The sequence below is a fragment of the Salarias fasciatus genome, chromosome 8 (assembly GCF_902148845.1).
Source record: "Salarias fasciatus chromosome 8, fSalaFa1.1, whole genome shotgun sequence".
NCBI classification, from domain to species: Eukaryota; Metazoa; Chordata; class Actinopteri; order Blenniiformes; family Blenniidae; genus Salarias; species Salarias fasciatus.
In genome coordinates this window covers 9,307,389-9,327,428 of record NC_043752.1, presented here as the reverse complement: position 1 = coordinate 9,327,428, position 20,040 = coordinate 9,307,389, and the positions used below count along the sequence as shown (strand labels likewise).

Sequence of the window (20,040 nt, the reverse complement as noted above, 5' to 3'; positions counted from 1 at the left end):
AAGCTGTAGGGGGGTCCAGAGCAGTGTCAGGATCACCTGCAATAGGTAAAGTCACTGAAACAGGAGGTGGCGGCCAATCTGAACCAAGGGGCCCATCAGTGGAGGACTGCTCACTGACCCACGAGGCAGTACGACCAACATCCCAGTCATCAACACCTGACAGAGAACCGGCAAGGGATGGCTCAGCCGTCGCAGCTGCAGTGTCCAGATCAGACACATCAGTTCCATGCCAAACAGAAGCAGGGGGGTTATCGGCCATACTAGGGGTGGGCAAAGACGTGGGAGCATCATCATCCAAGGCGTTCTCCAGTGGAAAGAAATTGACCTGAAGCAACAGGTTTCGATGGACTACACGTTCATTTCCCTAAGGATCCCTGATCCGGTAGATATGGAGGGCAGGTTTTGAGGCCACCACAGTATGCACAACAGGAAGCCACTTGTCAGACAGCTTGCGTTTCCCTTTTATGCCTTTGTTTGCCAGTAGCACCTGATCACCGAGAGACAGAGGCTGACCTTTGACCCGTCTGTTGTATTGGTTGCGTTGGTGTTTCTGCTCGGCCATGCAGTTCTTTTGAGCTAGAGCCATCGCACAGTGCAGATCCTCCAAAAGAGATTTCACATAAGCATCATAGTCACATACAGTCACATCATGGAGCACGTTCTTGAAGATAAGGTCAACCGGCAGCCTAGGGACTCTCCCAAACATCAAATAGAAGGGTGCGAATCCAGTGGTCTCATGGACAGTGCAATTGTATACAAAGGTCATGGTCTGGATCATTTGCGGCCACTTCTGTTTGGAGCGAGGGGGTAGAGATCTCAACATGTTGCCCAAGGTGCGGTTAAACCTCTCCGTGCTGCCGTTACCCATAGGGTGGTAAGGTGAGGTGTGGGACTTATCAACTCCAGACAACTTTAAGAGCTCAGCAATCAACTCACTCTCGAAGTTTGCTCCTTGGTCGGAATGGAGGCGCTGAGGGAAGCCGTAGATGCAGAAGAAGTTGTCCCACGGCTTCTTGGCCACCTTCTTGGCGGTTTGTTCCTGACAGGGAAAAGCATGAGCCAACTTCATGAAGTGGTCAGTGATCACGAGTACATCCACAGACTTGTTGTTATTGTCCTCAGTTGACCAAAAATCAATACTTACGAGCTCGAGAGGGGCAGAAGTTTTAATACTCTCCAGTGGGGCTCTAGCAGAAGGCTCCGGGGTCTTGCTGAGTACACATCTGTGGCAATGCTTCACATGATTGCAGACATCCTTTTCCATATCGTACCAGAAGAAGCGCTGACGGGCCAAAGAGAGTGTGCGGGGCTGACCCTGATGGCCTGCATGGTTGTGAACACCAGACAACACATCTGCCTTCAGGGACTCAACACAACAAACTGAAATCTCTTCTGTTTTGGGTCCCTTGTGACCCTATAGAGGATGCCGCCCAGAAGTGTTAACCTATCCCACTGTTTCAGGACCCTCAGAGTCGGCTGACTCTCATTGTAGCGTTCACGTCTGGAAGGTCTGAAAGGTAAGGAAAATATAGATACTTTTACAGAGACACCTTGTTGCTATTTATGGTTATTTTGAGTTTTTGAAGGAAACCTAAGATGGATGGATGGATGGATGGATGGATGGATGGGTGGGTGGATGCATGGGTGGATGGATGAATTGTCAGTGACAGATGTGGGCCTGCACTAACATGCATGTGAGCCACTATGAAAATAATCATAGGTTTTCTGGTGAGGTTCCCGGTTTTATGTTGACAGGGCTTCCGGAAGCACGGTGCCGGGTGACGTTAGAGCTCGTGGCGGTCGGGGGGCGGGGCCTGCTCGCTAGTTCGTGGGGGGAGAAAGAGAAGCCGAGGCGGCAGAAGCAGTGACGGACGGACGGACGCTCCTCTCCCGCCGGAACCTTCTTTCCCTTTCCAGATGGCAACGACAGCAGAGGACCAGCGGGAACCGGAGGACGTCGCCACGCCGCCGGCGCCCCCGGGCTGCCCGCAGCACAACGGCAACAACAATAACAACAACAATAACAACAACAAAGACAGCGAGGCGGGGGAGAGCGCGACCTCCGCGACCGCCAGCTCCACCGAGTCCGGCGGCACGACGTCGCAGGGCGTCGGTAACGGCTCGGTCATCAACCCCGGCGGCGGGAACAACGGGAAGTGGGTCCGGCTGAACGTGGGGGGCACGGTGTTCCTCACGACGCGGCAGACCCTCCTCAAGGAGCAAACTTCGTTCCTGTACCGCCTGTGCCAGCAGCAGGACCTGCACTCAGACACGGTGAGTCCCGGCGGGAGCAAAACCACTGCTGCACAGCTGTACCGCTCACTCTGCGGGACAGTGTGTGTGTGTAATAACGGAACATCACACCACATCACTGATTCAAAGTTCTGCATCCATCCAAAGTTCACACACCTGACAGATGTTTACAGATGGCTTTGCTTGCACATGTGCATCGTCTCTATTTCACATGATGTTGTATGAAAATCAATATTTCCATGCGAGCAAAGTTTTATTTCACCTGGCAGAAATGATGAGTTTGAGTGCATATGTCAATCTTAAAATGAAATAGAGCCGACTTTGGCTTTTGGTGGCAGAATCTTAGTACTGCATCTCTTCCTGCATCCCAGCTGCCTTAAAAGGAATCTGCAGATCCCTCAAATCTACGCTTTTTTCTCCTGCTGCTGCTTGAAGGCATGAAGCTGTCTAATAACCAGCCAACATACAATATGTGCATTGTGAGACCTTATTCTCTTCTTTAGCATGAGAGAGAGTGTGTGTGTGTGTGTGTGTGTGTGTGTGTGTGTGTGTGTGTGTGTGTGTGTGTGTGTGCGTGCGTGCATCATTTTGTGGAGCCAATGGAGCTGGGGTCAGATGGATGAACACGTGCTTCCTCTTCTGCAGGGAGCTGCACAGTTGATAGCCCTACAGCTGGCATCTTATGGGAAGAGAGAGAGAAGGGGATGTATTATGTGTCTCCCAGTCACATGTAGACCGAATACACTGTGTGAGCTGGCAACATGCATAAATGATGCAGATTTCTATTATGCTTCTGTCTTTGATGTGTGTGTGTGTGTGAGTGAGACAGAGAGGGAGAATAAGTCATCCTCAGAGCCTGTAGTCCACTCAAAGTTGACATGTTGTCGTTGTTAAGGGAAAGCCTCCTGATTCTTCTGTAATATGTCCACTACTTTCTTAAAGAAAAAATAAATGACGGTGTCTGTGTGTACTTAATTCCTTTGATAATCATATTAGGTTGAAAATTAGAGAGCTGACAGGAAATGAGGAAGTAAGGATGACATTTAAGGAAGGCTCCACACTGAGCACAACCAGTAATAACACAATTACCCCGAGAGCAACCAACAGAGCACTGCAGAGATGATGCTTATCGATATTTAAACTTAAAGCTGCACCAAATATGTCATTAATCCACTGATTATCGAATTACAGTAGCCTGGTAATATGATACTATCCAGGCGCCCAAGCAACGATCTCACCGTCTGTACAATATTACAGCTCCAAAATATGGATATCTCCTCAATGTCTCACTTGCAGATGATCAGTAAATGTCATACTTCATGTCTCTTGTACACTTGTGCAGAATAAAACTAAGTCAGATTAATCAAACCTGTTAAAAAAAAAAAAAAGTTGTTCTGCAGATTCCCTCTCTGCTGTCAGTCCTGATCCAGGACTTATGGTTGGTGTAGCAGTGTACAGTTCTCACTGGAACAACAGTGTCCATGCAGTGCAGTTAAGAGCCGTCTCTACAACCTGGCTGTGGGACCCCTGCCATGTATCCCAATCCGTACTTTCGAAGCAGTCAGTCAGAGCCTGCTTTGCCTCAGGAGACCACTTCCTGAAATAAGTTGTAGATGTATGAGTGAGGCTGTAGCAGAATGAAGTTTTGGTCTGCTTTCCCGAGTGTCGGCATCGGGGAGGTGCTGTATGTGTCCTTCACGTTTGCATACAGATCCTGGAGTCAGGTGATTATTTAGTGGGTGTGTGCGGGAGTGATGACTGTTACTCTGTTACTCTGCTGCACCGCTCGGCACGGTGGAAAGAATATTCCCGTGTGACCTTCAGCGAGGACTTGACAGAAGCTCCCTCTGGGCTGCCTGAAGACGCACAGCCGCACACTGAGCATCTGCCCCACCCAAACAAACACAGACCTTCGTCTCCTTCCGTCTTTCTCTCTTTCATCCTTACTTTTTTTTTCCTGTCCTCAATCACAGCAGCTGACTTACTCTGAATGTGTATGTTTGTTTTTGCGTCTTTGATATCAATTCTGTGTCACAAACTCTGACATGTTTCAGGTCATTGTTGAGGCTTTGGCTGTCGATCATAGAGATTTGTAACATCTGTTGTCTGTCCTGTGTGTTATTATGTGTACCTGTGCAATCATGTAAGTGGTTAATACTTCCAAGGCCACTTACACTGAAACAAATTTCTCGCTATTTTGTATAGAGAATGGGAGATTCAGTCTTTATTGCAACTTTAGTCCCTGAAACATTGAGGACTGAGCTCCAAAAGTAAACGTGTTGTTTGGTTTGGTGCTTCTTGTTGACTCATTATTATGAATAATAAACAGTAGAAATATGTCTTTAACCCCAGAAGCCTCATGACAAACCACCTTCCTTTGAATCAGCATCACACACTCAACAGTTGTGAAAGCACAAAAGCATGGAAGACACAGATCTGATGCACAGTTAGCTCGAAACTAAAACCTGCACCATTCCCGAGTTTAGCATTTTACAAAACATCAACACAGATTAAATTTAACCAAGGAGACATTTAGCAGCAAGTATCTGTTTATCAAACTTGTGTCAACACAGGATTTTAGACTTTGACTAGTACACGCTGCTTTCTAAATGCAGGTTTTATTATAACGTCAGGTATCTGCAAACACACTGATTCTGCAGAACATAGCTCTACTGGATTATCCTGTGTTTGGTCAGCCTCAGTGCTAATTAAATGGATCACAAAACCACATTTGTTGGGATCTAAGGAAACCCTGTCGTTGACTTCTTCCAATGTTTGGACACACACAAACCCCGCCCCAAGTTCGGGTCAGGAAAAGTTTAAGGCTCACATTGAAAAGACTCTGAAGGTGCCTCTGCTCGGGTTGTTTGGTACACACAGCAATCGCAGGCCGAATCACAGCACAGTTCACCTACGTTCAACTTGTGTGTTTTCTTCTTTCACTCAGGCGAAGCTGATTTTATCTTTGTCGGTGTCCCCCCTCCCCCTCTCTATTTCACTGGAGCTGGCCTGTCTCTGCTTGGGGGCTTCTTGGCTGTTTTTAACCCCCTGCCTCGATGCAGACAAGCTGTCTGTGTGCGACTGTTTTAATAAGATTACTGCCACTCCAAGTGCCCCTGCCCCCCTCAGTGAACACAAGGCGAGAGCTTTTCCACCTGGACTTAAAGATTCATCGAAGCCAGCTACGATGGGCCTGCTAACACCTGGCATTAACATGCGTCTCGAGTGATAAGATTACACTTCGCTGTTTACACCTATCCGTATCATGCGTTTTGGGCTTATGATCGATTGTATTACTACTTTTACATCACATCCACGAAATTATTCGCAATCATGAGTCATCCAGCTTGTGCCCAGTCCGCTATAAGGCACCGTGTCTCTGCAGACCTCCAGGCATGGAGTCCATGTTCTTTTCGAAATTTCAAAATACTGTCTAACTCATACCCCTTTCACACTGGCCAAAAAACCCGTTTAAACCCGCTAATTAATCGGCTCCTCATGGCAGTGTGAAAGGGTTCACTGTGCATTAGACCCGGGTTTTTCAACCCTGCAATCGACGCGGGTTTTTAGCGGATCGCTACTATTGGCTTTTTAGTGGGAGGGGCGAAAGGGAGTATGAAAGGCAGACGCGAGTCGATGCGGTAATTTACGTGATGACGTCGACGCAGCATGGCTATGTTAGCGTGCTAGCTGTTGTTTCTGGACACAGCGTGAGATTTCCTTCGCCAAGATGACCCAGTATTGGCAAGATAGCGAGACCAGAGAGCTCCTCTGGATCCGTGGGGAAGAGGAGATTCGTCTACAGGTAACGGGGACTGTGTTCCGCTGCATTGTTTACTTTCGCTTTGCGCCGTCGCGATGATGACATCATCAACGCGGGACACTATCAGCGCAGGAAAACGCAGCGACGCAGCTCACCAGCAGGCGGTTTAGACTCGGGTCTGCAGGCAGTGTGAAAGGACACAAAAGGCGACTATTAGCGGGTCGAAAACATGGGTCGACCCGCTAGTTGCAGTGTGAAAGGGGTATCAGACCTGTGCATTCTTTTATCCGGAAACACCATCAGCTTACATGTGAGGCATTGTCCTGCTACACCACTGTGTCGGGACACATTCGTGAGGCATGGCTGTTCTCGCTTAGCCTCATGAACCAGCCCCGCCCACTCCACATCCACATTTGGATTTAGTAGCTGGGGTGGGTCTGGGGACAAGCCAATACAAACTCCCTGTTGGTTACTCCTTTGACTGACAACGCACTTCAGCCAATCAGCGGTTCAAAACAAATACATTATCAAAATGCGTTAGCTGAGTTAGCTTTAGCTCTTAACTCGACCTTCTCTACACGCAAAGACACGCAAAAACGTCTTTTTCTGTTAGAAAGCCACCAGGCGCAGACTCTTGCTCTTGCTTGATTGTTGTAATACTTCGTATTTTGGCTGTAACTTTACGTATTGCAGCTTTCAGACGATGGTTAAAGTCCGTAATCTCCGCTACACTCGGTGATGACGTCACTTCTGGTTTAGCCGCCGGAATTCGCCAAAAAAAATTGAAAACAAAAAGCGGCAACGCTGATTGGCTCGGGCGTTTCACGGCCAAGCCGCATTCTCTTTCTATTGACTTGTCCCCAGACCCACCCCAGCTACTAAATCCAAATGTGGATGTGGAGTGGGCGGGGCTGGTTCACGAGGCTAGTTCTCGCTACAGTGCCTGTGCGATCAGATGCGTCCCAGACCGGCTCAGGAAGTGGTTTGAGTGAAAGCGCTTTGGGGCCTGTTCACACCTGTCTTTAGGGCTCACCACCTGTTATCACCTTACCTGTCCTATGAAATGTCTAATATGAAGGAAAAGACCAGTAATCTTGAACAAAATACATACAGCCCAATGGGCCAGCCAGATTGAAGCTTCTTGTGGGCCGGTTTTAGTCCACAGGCCTTATATTTGATGCTCCTGCTTTAATCACAATCTTCAGCCATATTTTAAATGCTGCTGTCTGACTTTGGAGGCTGTAATTTTGTGTCCCGGCACGGCGCATTCAGACTAAACCTTCCAAGTTCGCTTTTCAAAGTTGAGCAGAAGGACATTTGGACGGGTCATTTGTGTGTTGAGCTGCATCGGCTTCACAGACGGTGGAGGGATCACAGCATTTCTTAGTAAGCAATATAAAAGTGTGCTGAATGCGGCTGGCACTGCTTCCACTAGCAGTCTTTGTTATACATACAGGTTCATATTCAAATTCCTGATTTGAATGTGGCTGCTCCACCGGATTGTTTATATACTGGTTGTTCTTACAGACACGGGTTGTGTTCTATGTTGTTTTTAGTCCATTGATGCTGGGAATAGATAAGTAGTCCGCGTTAATTTTTTCACAAGTATGAATCACTAACTGTTCTGCTACTCTTCCCAGAAATACATGTTTACGAATCAAGCAAGATAAGTTTGTGTTATGTTTCTTTCCTTTTCAAAAATCAGTTTTTCTGGCCACCTAGCTGAGTGAAAGCACTTACATTTAGATTTTCCTCATCACGCGGGAGCTGCTTTGATGCCTCCTACAATAAAAATGTCACCATCACTAAGGAGTCACTGGTTCAGCCGGACCATCTGTGATCAGACAGCCGATAAATAAGGTTGAGCCCTAATTAGAAATCACACTCATATCAGGAGTTCTCTCACATCCGGCCTCGACGAGCAACAACTGTTTGTAGTTTAATGAATTTTAGGTTTATATTATAAATAATACCGCAAAATGCTCGGAGAAGGAAAAGCAAAGTGTTAGTTTCCAGTTTTATTTGTTTTGAAATTTCAAAGTATTTCTCAAATTCCCAAAGAAAAGAAAGAAAAGGACAACATGTCACTCAGTTTGATGTGTTTCTGTGCCAGTGCTTCACAAGCCTGGAATGACTGAGTGTTGATTGATTGAGGCTGATGTGCAGCTGTCATGTTGAATTAAATAAAACGTTAAACATATGCCCTAGTTCTCTTTAAATCGTGACATCTGAGCGGTAGATATTTCTCCTTGAAGCTACAGCAGCCAAAGATAGTAAATACAACAATGGGATTTATTTAGGTGCAGTAGCTGTCTACACTTCTGCATTTTTCCTGCATGAGTCAGTCACATGTGCTCTGGCAGGCAGCGCACTGCAGGTAAGTGTGTGTACGTGTGTGTGTGTGCCCGCGCGCTGTTGGCGATCACTCACATTATTCATATAAACCAATGGGGAGATGTTGTGGAGTCGCATCAAATTTCCCAGAACAAATGTTCTGTAAACCATTAACTCACTCAGCTGGTGTGGAGATCCTCGTCATAGTTGAAAATATTGCCTTGTGATGGAATTACAGCCTTCGGCGTGCAAACCAATGTTTAGAGTGATGTCGAAGATTAAAAGATGATGTTTTCAGTGTCTCCGAGCACCTTGCTGTTTGAACGGACACCCAAAATGCAGCAAAAGTTTTCAGTTTTCACTTGAAAACATTTAACAGGGCCTTATTTTCTGAGTATCTCCCCAGATTATCTGTTTGGGAATTTTGTACAATAGCAAGACTGTGCTGTTGCCGATTTGCTCAAAGGCTGTGGCAATGAGGGAGACCAAAATTCAAGATATTTCTTAATACCAAAACAAACAGTCGCAACTAAAATAAAATACATGTCTAAAAGAAAAGTGAGTCACCAAACCAAGCAGTGTGGAGCAGTTTTTCTTAAAACACAGTGGTTTGTGTGTGTTTGGTTGCCTCCTTTAATCAGCTGATAATTGCAGAATTTGTTTTGCCGTAGAGATTACACAAAACCTCCGAGTATCACAAACAATAGTCTCTCACCAAGCTTTTTCTTTTTTTTTTTTTAACAACAGATCACAAACCAATGGCAAAATCCCATTTACTTTTTTTTTTTTTTCCTTGAGGAATTTGGAGTGATGATAACTCCTACACACGTTTCCATAATCCCAGCAGCCGTGAAGGCGAGAGACGAGAGGGGAGGAGCTTTCAGGCTGCGTTTAACACAGAGCGACGCACAATTTGTGATCTGCAATATTAAAGGAAGGTCGGAGGAAGCTGCAAACGATTCTGCCGGGATGAATCTGCGTGCGTTGAAGACGCCGTGGCTCTGACACGTTCACAAAGCTCTTCCCCGGTGCTGTCATGCCCACGCTGTCAAGTCAAGTCACGTTGATGAGGCGTTGGTCCGTCCTCCACTGCAGCTCAGCTTTTTTTTTTTCTTTCCTTTTTTTTAAAGATATGTTTGTATGTGTGTGTTCTTTGCTGCAGCCCCAACCTCTCCACACTTAAATCTCTGATTTCTTTCACTACAGACACACACAAACATGGCATTTGCACGTGTGTGTGTGTCTGTGTGTGTGTTCACCCTTCACTTCTATCTGGAGGTTATTAGTCATGCAGGAATATTTGTGTCTTGCCCTCTGTTGATTGTCACGTCTCTCCCTCCGGCTGGCTCTTTTCCCTCCTCTCATCCGTCCGTCCCTCACTTCATCCACGTCGCCGTCCTGCAGACTGCTTCGCACTCTGAATCCGTCCGTTCGGGTTTGTCACGGTCCGTGTTCGTTCTATTAATTTCATTTGTCAAATTGGGAATGGCCCGTCAGAAAATTGGCCGGATTGGAGGAGATGGGTGTCGGCGAGAAAGTAATTGTCTGAAAATTGGTCGGACAGCACAGCGGCTATCAGTCAAAAGTGTCCTCTTGCTTCCATCAGGATTTCTATTCTTGTGACTGCCAGGCCGGGTATTTATTTTGAGATTGCTTCTCCTACTCTGTCACTGGAGGTGACGGGTTAATAAACAGGGATGGAAAACCTGCATTGCAGGGGCAGCAGGTACATCTTCGTTTGAGATGGGAGGACACATCCATTTCTGTGCTGCACTTTTCAATATTTGGTTTCATTATTCCTCTGAACACTCTTGGAATTTTAAAATACGCTGATGATGTCTGTCGTTCTCACAAGACCACATGGAGACTGAAACATGCGGCCAGAAAAAATTTATACCGGCCTCAAAGAAATGAAGTGCGGGAGTGATTCACACATTGAAATCATTGTAGTGTTTGTATTTTATCCCTTTTCTATGAGCTGTATTCTCCTCCTGGTGTTTTCATCCTATATTACATGTTCTTTGAAGCAAACATGCTGAATGGATCGTGTGTTTTACTTTGCGCGCCTGCAGGCGAAATTCTCAATGCATCAAGTAAATAGACCAGCTTCCATGTGTTCACTGTTTTAATACGTTCATATATAACGAGCTTTATGTGCAGGGCTCGCTAATAAGAGCTTTCCCAGGCTTCTGTGAAGATGCTGCTGGAGGCCGGGCGTGTATCCCGTCGCTTCAGTAAGCAGCCAAAAGAGTCAGCGGTGTGAATAGAGCGGCTCCGCTTTTATCAGGCAGGACATCTTCTTCTTCTTCTTCTTCTTCATGTTATTGTTGGGACTTCCAAAGCAGTGATGGTACACGCCACCAGCTAAATGCTGGTGTATGTTCAGAGCGCCGCGCTCCTTCTCATGTGATAGCACATGTTAGGTTTTCATCACAAAGAGTTATGTCATTCCCTCTTCACCTCACAGCATCTCAGTGCCGGTTTTCTTTTTCTGATGGTGTAGTCGGTGCCGTCTTGAGAGAATCACAACATTCACCGACATTCTGTGGCTTCTTCTTTTATAACGTCACCACCACTTCCTCTGGAAGCTTTATTTATTTATTTATTTATTTTTTCTTGTGAAATGAGCTCTAAAAGGAGAGTGCACGACCAGCAGTCATCACGAGGACGAGACGAGATGCGAGTATGTTGAGGAGGGGGGTTGTGGCAGTGACGTAACAGCCAGACGAGCTGAGCAGAAGCGGCCTGAAGGTGGGGGGAGACGCAGGCTGCAGACGCACGTGTCGGCATCAGGAGCCGCCGTCATCTCGTCCTCGTCCCTCCGTTTGGGATCCCCCCCAGGCGTCGGTCTGTTGGGATGACTTTTATTCAGCAGTGGCTCTTTTGTTAAGCCGGCTCTGAAACAAGACTGCGCTTCAAGTAGATGCCAGTGGGGAAAGCAGGATGTGTGTGTGTGTGTGTGTGTGCGTGTGTGTGTCTTTTAAAGAGGCTGTAGTTGTGACGTAACAGAGAAGTGCAGGCTCTCCCAACACATGTGAGCATTAAAGTTCTTCTTGGTCTTAATGTGACTTTAAACAGGTCGAACGGTACAGAACAATCTTGGAAACTGTTGTGGAAAAACTCATCAACAGGGAAACAGTTCCAGTCACTGCCAAGTCTTTCACGTTATCGGCCATCATTACATGATTGGTTGTAACATGGTGTCGAGCGCCTTGGCTAGCAGAGCTAGAAGTTTTTACCTCAGAGATTTGCTCTCTCACAGTAAAAGAGTTGATGATAAAAATATAGCTTTCATTTCCTTGTTTACTGTGTCCTTACAAATATATTTGGATCAGTAGTTTTACTCGCCTTTTTCAAAGAAAATTCTTTTAGTATGTGAGTCAATTGGTGCTTATTTTAGGGTAAAGCGCTTCATACCCATAACATTTAATACATTCAGGTTGAGAAACACTCAGCTGGGTTCATATTCAGAGATACTCGCTGTGGTGACGAATAGATTGAATTGTATGACGTGATGTTGTGTTTGTCTCCTGAACAGGACGAGACGGGGGCTTACGTGATTGACAGAGACCCCACCTACTTCGGACCCATCCTGAATTACCTGCGACACGGCAAACTGGTCTACAACAAGGAGCTCGCCGAGGAAGGTCTGAAATGCTTTTGAATCGGAGTTTTAGACCTCAAAAACTGTAGACTACTGAGAGGAGGCTTTAATCTGCATCCTCAGACGGAGAACTAACACGACCAAAGGCTCAAACCTTCTCAAGCAGACATGTTATTAAATCCAGCACAGCTGCTTTAAGCTTAGTTATCTTGTTTCATTATGACTGAAAGTCACATAAAAATCAGCTGACTGGAACAAAAAAGTAAGTTCACCTTAAACAGAAGGAAACAAAACATATTCCTCGCGATATTTGAAATATATCAAGTGGTTGTTGCAGATTTGGAACATTTTATTTATGCTGAGGAGGCATTTATTTTTATTCCAGGTACTCGGTGCAATAATATAATTCAATCAGAATGAAAGAGAATAAATACACTCAACAGATAAAATATAAATTGTTGATACTTATAGTCAATAAATAACATGTGCAATGTGTGTGTTTGTGGTGGTGAGAAAAATGTTGATGTAATCTTTACTTTTGTCCTTCGTCGTTAAATATTTTTTGTTGCATCTCATTTGAAGCTAAAAGATGCTTTTTTAAAAAAATGAAAACTGATTTTAAGAGTCTTACATATACAGTATGTCCATATGTCTCTTCTTTTAAATAATGCATATAGTTGTGTGTTGCTTTAAATAAAACATGTGGAATAGCTTCAGCTTTAGCTTTGAGGTGATACTGAAGACTTAAATAGATGCTTTGCGCAAAAAATACACAACAACGGGTTTAAATATCATCGCAGCAATTCGACAGTTTAAACCCCTTCTGATGTCTGGTGCACTGAGAATTGGTTCAAGTCAGAGTGTAAAAATACAGCGGGAATGAAGACGGTGGTTTGTTCAGTTCTGCTATACTTAGACGTGTTTCTTGTGTTTCGAAGGCGTGCTGGAGGAGGCCGAGTTTTACAACATCACGCCACTCATCAAACTGATCAAAGAGAGAATCGTAGAGAGGGACTCCAAAGCCACGCAGGTAAACACACAGCCCGGTCAAAGTTTTTGTTGCATTATCAGAGTCGTAATCCACCTTTTAACACCTTCAGGAAAGACAGTTCATCATTCTTTTGTCGTATCCAAGATGCAGAAATCCAGCACTTTGATTTTGTAGTATTTGAACCCAGATCATTCTGTACGGAGACACACTGCCGCTGCCTGTCTGTAGTTTTCTCTAAAGCAGAAACCCTCCTGCTGTGCACCGGGCTGCTCGCTTCGTCCTTTTCTTTTTTAACTCGCTCTTACATAATCATTCAAACATACGCCTACTTTCCCCGCGCTCTGCTGTTCTTCACTGGACTCACAGCTGGTTTGCCTGGAGGGGAATACGGTGCGAAAACTGTGGAGAAAGTCTTAAATTTATAGCCAGTCCACGTTGTGTAATTTGTCTTTTAGATTGATTTAACAAATTCAGTCGAGCACCAGAAGTAATGTTGAAGCTTTGCTGCGGCAGACTTTGTCCTGACTTCCGTCGTCTCTTTCCCCTCTCAGCAGGTTCCCCCCAAACACGTCTACCGGGTGCTGCAGTGTCAGGAGGAGGAATTAACCCAGATGGTCTCCACCATGTCGGACGGCTGGAAGTTTGAGCAGGTCAGCGTGCGCACCTGCAGAAAGCCCCGCACCGGACTGCTCTGGACTGTGGGTTGGACTCACGCTGCTGCTGACCCTTCAATCTTGACCCCTGGTCTTGACCCCCTTGGCCCTGGCCAGAGTCCTTCTGTCTGCACCCCCCCCCACCCCCCCCCCCCACCCCCTCCCGAAAAAAAAAAAAGAATAGATGACGTCCAGTTTAGGTCTTGAGTTCTGAACCATGTGAAGCAATAATCTAGTGAGTCAGGTAGTTTCACTGCATTAACCTGAGTGTGTTGAGCGATATTAGCACCAACTGTGCTTTTTTTCCCTCCTCTTTATATATAATTTTAATTACATTTTTGAAGAAACATCTGTTCTAACTACATGCTAATTAAGAAGCATAGCTTCTTAAGCTTTACTTCCGATTTGATATCTGAGCACTTTCAAAACAAGGATGGCCTCCGCTGATGAGCTCAGTACGTCCCATCACACCGTCAGCGGCCTTCTGGGACTGAGCGACCCACTAACCTTGTTAAAATCTATTGATTACTTTGACTTTGTGGGTCATTGTGATGTTAGAGAAAGTCTTTGTGTTGATCTGTTTTGAGAGGAAGGAGTCGGTAATACGTCTCCAGCTTAATAAGTTTGTTGAGCCGGTTCAGAGTGTAGGTTCACTGCCTCCCCCTCCTCCCCCACGCCTCTGCTTTGGCACATGTATCTTCATTGCACGCCGTGCCGCTTTGATTTGAAACCGACCCACAGTTTGTGGATTTTTTATATATATATATATATTTTTTTTTATTTATTTTTTTTTTTTATTTGTTGCTGTTCCAGTGATTTAACAACACTTCTTGTCGAGTCCACTTCTGTGTGTTTGTGTCGTAGGAAAGTCGTCCACCCCTTTGCTCCCCTCCCTACACCCCCCATGCATGAGCTCAAGTCTCCTTCCCTGCTTCAGAATGGGACCTCAGCTCCTTCAAGCTACTGTTTTCTCTCCTGTATTGTCTGATTTCCCCTTGACACTCACCCTCTTCTCTCCGTCTCTGTCCCTCCCTCCCTCCCTCCCTCCCTCCCTCCCTCCCCCTCTCTCTGTTTGTGTCTCCGTTCCTAGATGGTGAACATCGGCTCGTCGTACAGCTACGGCACGGAGGACCAGGCTGAATTTCTCTGTGTGGTTTCCAAGGAGCTGCACACGCCGGGATCCGGGCTGAGCACAGAGCAGAGCCACAAAACCAAGGTGATCCTCACAAACATGCATATCTGAACACTCAAGGCAAGGCTGTGCATGTGTGCGTGTGTGTGCGTGTGTGGTCCCTCTCCCCTGTTGTGTATGTGTGTGTTTCTGTTTTGTTGTGGCGCATGGGAAAGAGAGGTGTCGCCTCCTTTCATTGAAGTGTGTGCGAGTGTGCGCTTTGATCCTGCACTCTCCACTGAAAGCTCCAAATGTCACTCGCCTCGAAATGTCATTCACAAACACGTTCACTCCATCATTCACACAGCTCTGACTCTCCGTCCTGCTATCGATCCTCCTCTCCCTCTTCCTCTCCCTCTCTCTCTTTCTTCCTGATTTCTTCCCCTTTCACTTGGATATATTGATATATATCTGTTTTTACCTCTCAATTCCTCGCTGCCCACTCACAAACACTCATCAGCGTGTTCATTGTTTTGTCGATTTTGTCTTGTTTTCCCCCCCTTTTATTTTGACCCCCCCCCCCCCCCTTCCTTCATGCTGATTGAAGCCGGCAGAGATGCAAGAGGAGGAAGCGGCGAAGGAGGAGGAGGAGGAGGAGCAGGGAGGGAGAGATACCACACCGAATGAGTGGCTTAGAGAATGAGGGAGTCATGTTTCTTTGTTCCAAAGAGAGAATGGGTGAGGAACTGTGCTAAAAGATGTGTTAGTAGGTAGATCCAGTAGATTTTGAAGTGTGTGTGTGTGTGTGTGTGTGTGTGTGTGTGTGTGTGTGTGTGTGTGTGTGTGTGTGTGTGTGTGTGTGTGTGTGTGTGTGTGTGTGTGTGTGTGTGTGTACAGAAGAAGGGTATTCCATGGCACAGCACTGAGTATGACCTCTAAGAATGACTTGATGTTTCTCTACTTCCTGAAAAGTATTAAAGATGCTTTAAGGTGACGAACCGGTTTAAACAGCATTGCAAAACCAGTCTAAAAATGGCCGAAACATTCTCTCCTGCTAGCTCAGTTTCCCTTTGCACGAGTGTCATGATTTACGCACAAAATAAAGGCTGGGCGTAGATTCTCAGCTCTGTTCTGGGGTCTACAAAGTCTCTCATTTAGATTTTCATATCGATATGTGGTCCAGTTACGTAGGACTCTCTTCACTTGCTTGAAGTGATTTCACAGCTTGTAACCCTTTAAAGTGGATTAAACCAGAAAATCTGTAATAAACTTGCATTATGTGATTTGTAATTATGAAGAAAATCCTTCTAATTCTTTAAATGAAGCCATTCCAGTTCTAATAATGTGTATCGTACCTCTGATTACAGCACCTGAATGGATGAAGTTCTGATCAAATCCTCATTATGTCCTGTTCATCTCACTCGCTGGCTGTTGGAGGTTAACGCCTCATGTGTGTATGTGTGTGTGTGTGTATGACGTCCTGTTCACATGCTCGGTGTGGCTGAGCAGTGACCCGGAGCGGCGTTACCGATATCGATCGAGCCCTGCGTCTCTCATTACCAATGCTGTGACATGGAATCCCTCCGACCTTTCAGTGCAGCAATAGTGCGAGATGTCCTTGACAGTCTGTGTTCGTACATGCAGTGTTGATGTAAAAAAAGAAAAGAAATCACACACAGTATTATGTTATTGGTCCTCTCACTCGTTATGCATGAAAGTTTAGTCATTTATTCTCACCGTATTCATCACCACCACCATCATCACAGCCAAAGCCACAGCTCAGATTGGATGAAATGACTGAATATGTATTGCAACTGATGTACAATCCCTAATTTTTTTTTTTCTTTTCTCCCTCATGTTGCAGCTTTTCCAGATCCACGGCTCCCGGATGTAGGAAGAGAGTTCCTTCTTTTTTCTAACCTCGTGACTTCCTGTACATGGTGTATGTGTGTGTTGCGTTGATGGACCATCATAACAATGTGTAGCACTACTACCAGTTTATTGACTGAACGCCAGTTAGCATTACCAAATTAGCAAAACAAATCCCCCAGCCCCACCCAAAAAAGAAACTGACAAGCCAGTTGAAACAATCCCATCAGAAGTATTTTAGCGTAGGTCTTTACTTTAATTAGCTGAATTGTTGGTGTGTGTAAATATTACATGGTCAAGGGCAGTAGTGGAGCTTAGTAAACCATAATCCAAAGATCTCTGTAAAGGTCAGCTGAACCACGCCGTGGCAGAGAGTGTTGAATCTACATTAGGGGGCCCAGCTTTGTCTTGGTTACCCAGCGGGGCTGCTGCTGGGATCCGGTTGCACCCGGACTGTGCAGCATTCGGGGTCATTTCATCTCCTAATGAGGCGTCTGTCAGTTACCTGCTGCCGTCTGTCATCGCGGTGACGGACGCAACTTCTGATCATTCCTGTAGTGTCGCATTTATTTTGCTGGTTATTTTGTCTGGAGGAGGGAAAAAGCAAAGTCTCCCTAACCTCATAGTAAACAACGATGATTACTTCAAAATGCACTGATCTTACATATTGTTAGTGTGAGTGAGGACAGGCGCAGATTCGATAGAAGAGTGCGTTAACCCACCTTTCTGAGCCTTATTTAAGGATGGCCTCGCACATGAGCGACCACATCTTCATTTCTCGGCCGCGCTGGATGCTTTCAGCGCCTCTGCAGCTCGTTCTCCCCGTATCATCATTGTATTATGCGTTACGTAAGCTGTGGAACTGAGGGAAAACTGTGTAACTTAAGAAGGTCAACAGCAGGCGAGGCAGCGTGCTGACTGGATCTCACACGGGCGAGTGTGAAACCTGGAGACGCACACTGCTCCGCACCCTGCGGTGCTCGGAGACACACCTGCATCACCTTGCGCCGGTGCAGCAGCAGCAGCACCAGCAGCAGCAGCAGTGTGTCGCCATGGCTGGGATCCAGAGCCTGCCTTGTCCTCAGCTGACAGGGAGAGGGTGATGTGAGTCAGGAAAGGCTTGAAAACAGGAGGAGGAGGGAAGATGGATTTCTTTTTTCTAATATGTAACCTCTCTGAAGTCGGTGCTATCAGTCCACAGTGGAGAGATTTGCCGCAGTGCAGGTGTGTGTGTGTGTGTTTGTGTGATTGAAAAGGATTTTGAGAAGCAGCACAATAGCCAACCTTTGCCAGCCTCGGTCCGTAACACGTGAGAATTACACCACGGATCAGATTTTGAAACACTGCATGAGCCTGATCCACGCGATTGGCTGCGGTGATGAAGTTAATTTCACCCAGCGGAGTTTTAGGTGTTGCACACGTGCGCTTGTTACATCAGGTCTGTATGAAAAAAGGCGTTTTGCGACGATTACATCCAATGTAGCAGATCAATCCTGAAATAACAACTTTAAGCTGGGTAAATTGCATTAACTGGGGACTCTTTATAGCTGTAATGATTTGCAACAAATGCAATCCATCACTTTTATTTCTTTTTTTTTTTTTCAAGCAATACAAGTGGAGTTTTTCTCCTCTTGCTGCTGAGGTTGTACCACAGCGGAGAACTTGTGTTTGCGCCTGAGACTCTTGCAGCTGTGTTAAACGTTGACTGTCAGCAGCTTATGTCCCGCCTCCTGCTGTTAAGCTCCTGTGTGAAGCCGACTGACCAGAAGCACACACACACGCACACACACACACACACACACACACACACTTGGGCTGTTTCAAATAGGCAATAAGCAGATGGTGGTTGCATATTGAGACAATCCAGATTAAAGGTCGAGATTGGTGTCTTCTTTTTTTCTGCTTACATTTCGATAATTAAGTCTGAATAATAAGCCTGCAAATGTAATATATATTTCGTGAGTGTGCGTGCGTGCCTAGAATAAAACGTGTAGTTTGTCTTTAGTGTCAAATTGAAAGAGAAAGGTGGTGATCTTTAGGATCCTCGCAGTCTGTTGACACAGCACATGTTGGAGCTGCGGTTACTTCTGATAATCATAACAGCGACATTAGCAGCGCGCAGAGGACCTGAAGGTTTGTTCATGTGGCTCTTTTAACTGGGATCATTCAGTGCCTTGAGTTCAAGCAGCAAAAACCCACATATCTGACGATCTACATGTCGAATTTATCACCTGCGTTGATGTTTGTCAGTTGTTTTTTGTTTGTTTTTCAAATGGTTGTTTGAGTTGGAGTAAAGACTGGGTATGTTGGGATGTTTGTGTAAACTTCGTCCGTTCTTGTTCAAGTTGTGTTCGAGTACAGAGTAACCAAACGGCTGCATGTATGAGGTGAAGCGGTTTCATGCTCGTAAAAATTTTGTGTGAAATGCAGCACTTTTTTTTTTTGGGATCTTTTATACCTTTTATTTATTTTTTAGATTTATTTTTAAATGTTGCATGGAGGGAGGGATTTGGGCTTTAACTTTTCTTTTTTCTTTTTTTTACTTAAGAGAGAGTGGGTTGGGGTCTATCCGTATGTGACATTCCTCATTTTTTTGTACTTGTAAGACTAGCCTTTATGTTTGGCTAGCTCAGTGATATACTACAGTATGTACAAATATAATCACCAAGTTTACTGAATATGCTAGTTTTTAGGCTTAGTTCACGGAAATGCTGTCTACAGAAAACCCCACCAATAGTTTTCCCCTGAAATGAAAATATTGGTTTTATAAATGTTTGTTTGCATGTCCGGGTAACCCCGATCACTTTGCTGGATCCACAGTAAAAGGAACCGTGTGTAGGATTTATGAGCAAGGCATTGCCAAATCGATTATATCATCTTATTTTAACTTTCATGCATTTGAAAGGTGTCAACTTGTTTCTTTCTTTAATCCTACACACCGTCAGCTTTTACTTTTAGGCTTTTTCATTAATTGTTGAAACATTTCTGCTGTATGATGGTGTTATCTCATATTTGATGTGTTTAAGTCGACATAGTAGAGCTCCTTCATCTTTCTGTGCACAAAAAAAAAAAGAAAAACCAAACGCCCGACAGGCGAATCAAGCAGAAAACATTTCTCTCTGATGCTGGAGCTTCTTTCATCTGCTGTCCACGAAGCCTCACTGTACTCTGACTGTAATGGCAACTATACAAAGTGACACATGAATTGTAACTCCTCAGACGAACATATGCAGGCTTCATGGAGCTTCGTGTGTGTTTTCATTTCATTGACTTGTATTTCAATAACACTCAACATCTTCAACAAAGTGACAAAAAGTGAGTTTTTTTGATATATATAATTTAATGTAAATGAATGTCACAATGTCAAAAAATAAAAAAATACATTTTTTTTGGTTTAAGATGGACTGTTGTCTTTTCTTTTCTTTTTTTTTATTCCAACAGTCCTTGTCCAACCTGCGGTTA

General features: G+C 45.2%; 1 protein-coding gene across 4 annotated transcripts; it reads left to right on the top strand.

Moving 5' to 3' along the window:
* The first annotated feature begins 1,849 nt into the window (after positions 1-1,849).
* Positions 1,850-19,982, top strand: kctd17 (potassium channel tetramerization domain containing 17). 4 transcript variants are annotated; one of them, XM_030097727.1, is made up of 7 exons: positions 1,850-2,274; positions 11,889-11,997; positions 12,893-12,984; positions 13,500-13,643; positions 14,689-14,814; positions 15,317-15,447; positions 16,574-19,982. In XM_030097727.1, the coding sequence occupies exons 1-6, from the start codon at positions 1,918-1,920 to the stop codon at positions 15,410-15,412; spliced, it is 924 nt and encodes a 307-aa protein (XP_029953587.1). In that variant the 5' UTR covers positions 1,850-1,917; the 3' UTR covers positions 15,413-15,447; positions 16,574-19,982. The 4 variants fall into 4 exon arrangements, with proteins under 4 accessions (XP_029953587.1, XP_029953588.1, XP_029953586.1 ...); XM_030097728.1 differs by having other exon boundaries at positions 13,497-13,595; XM_030097726.1 differs by having other exon boundaries at positions 13,497-13,643.
* The last annotated feature ends 58 nt before the right edge of the window (positions 19,983-20,040 follow it).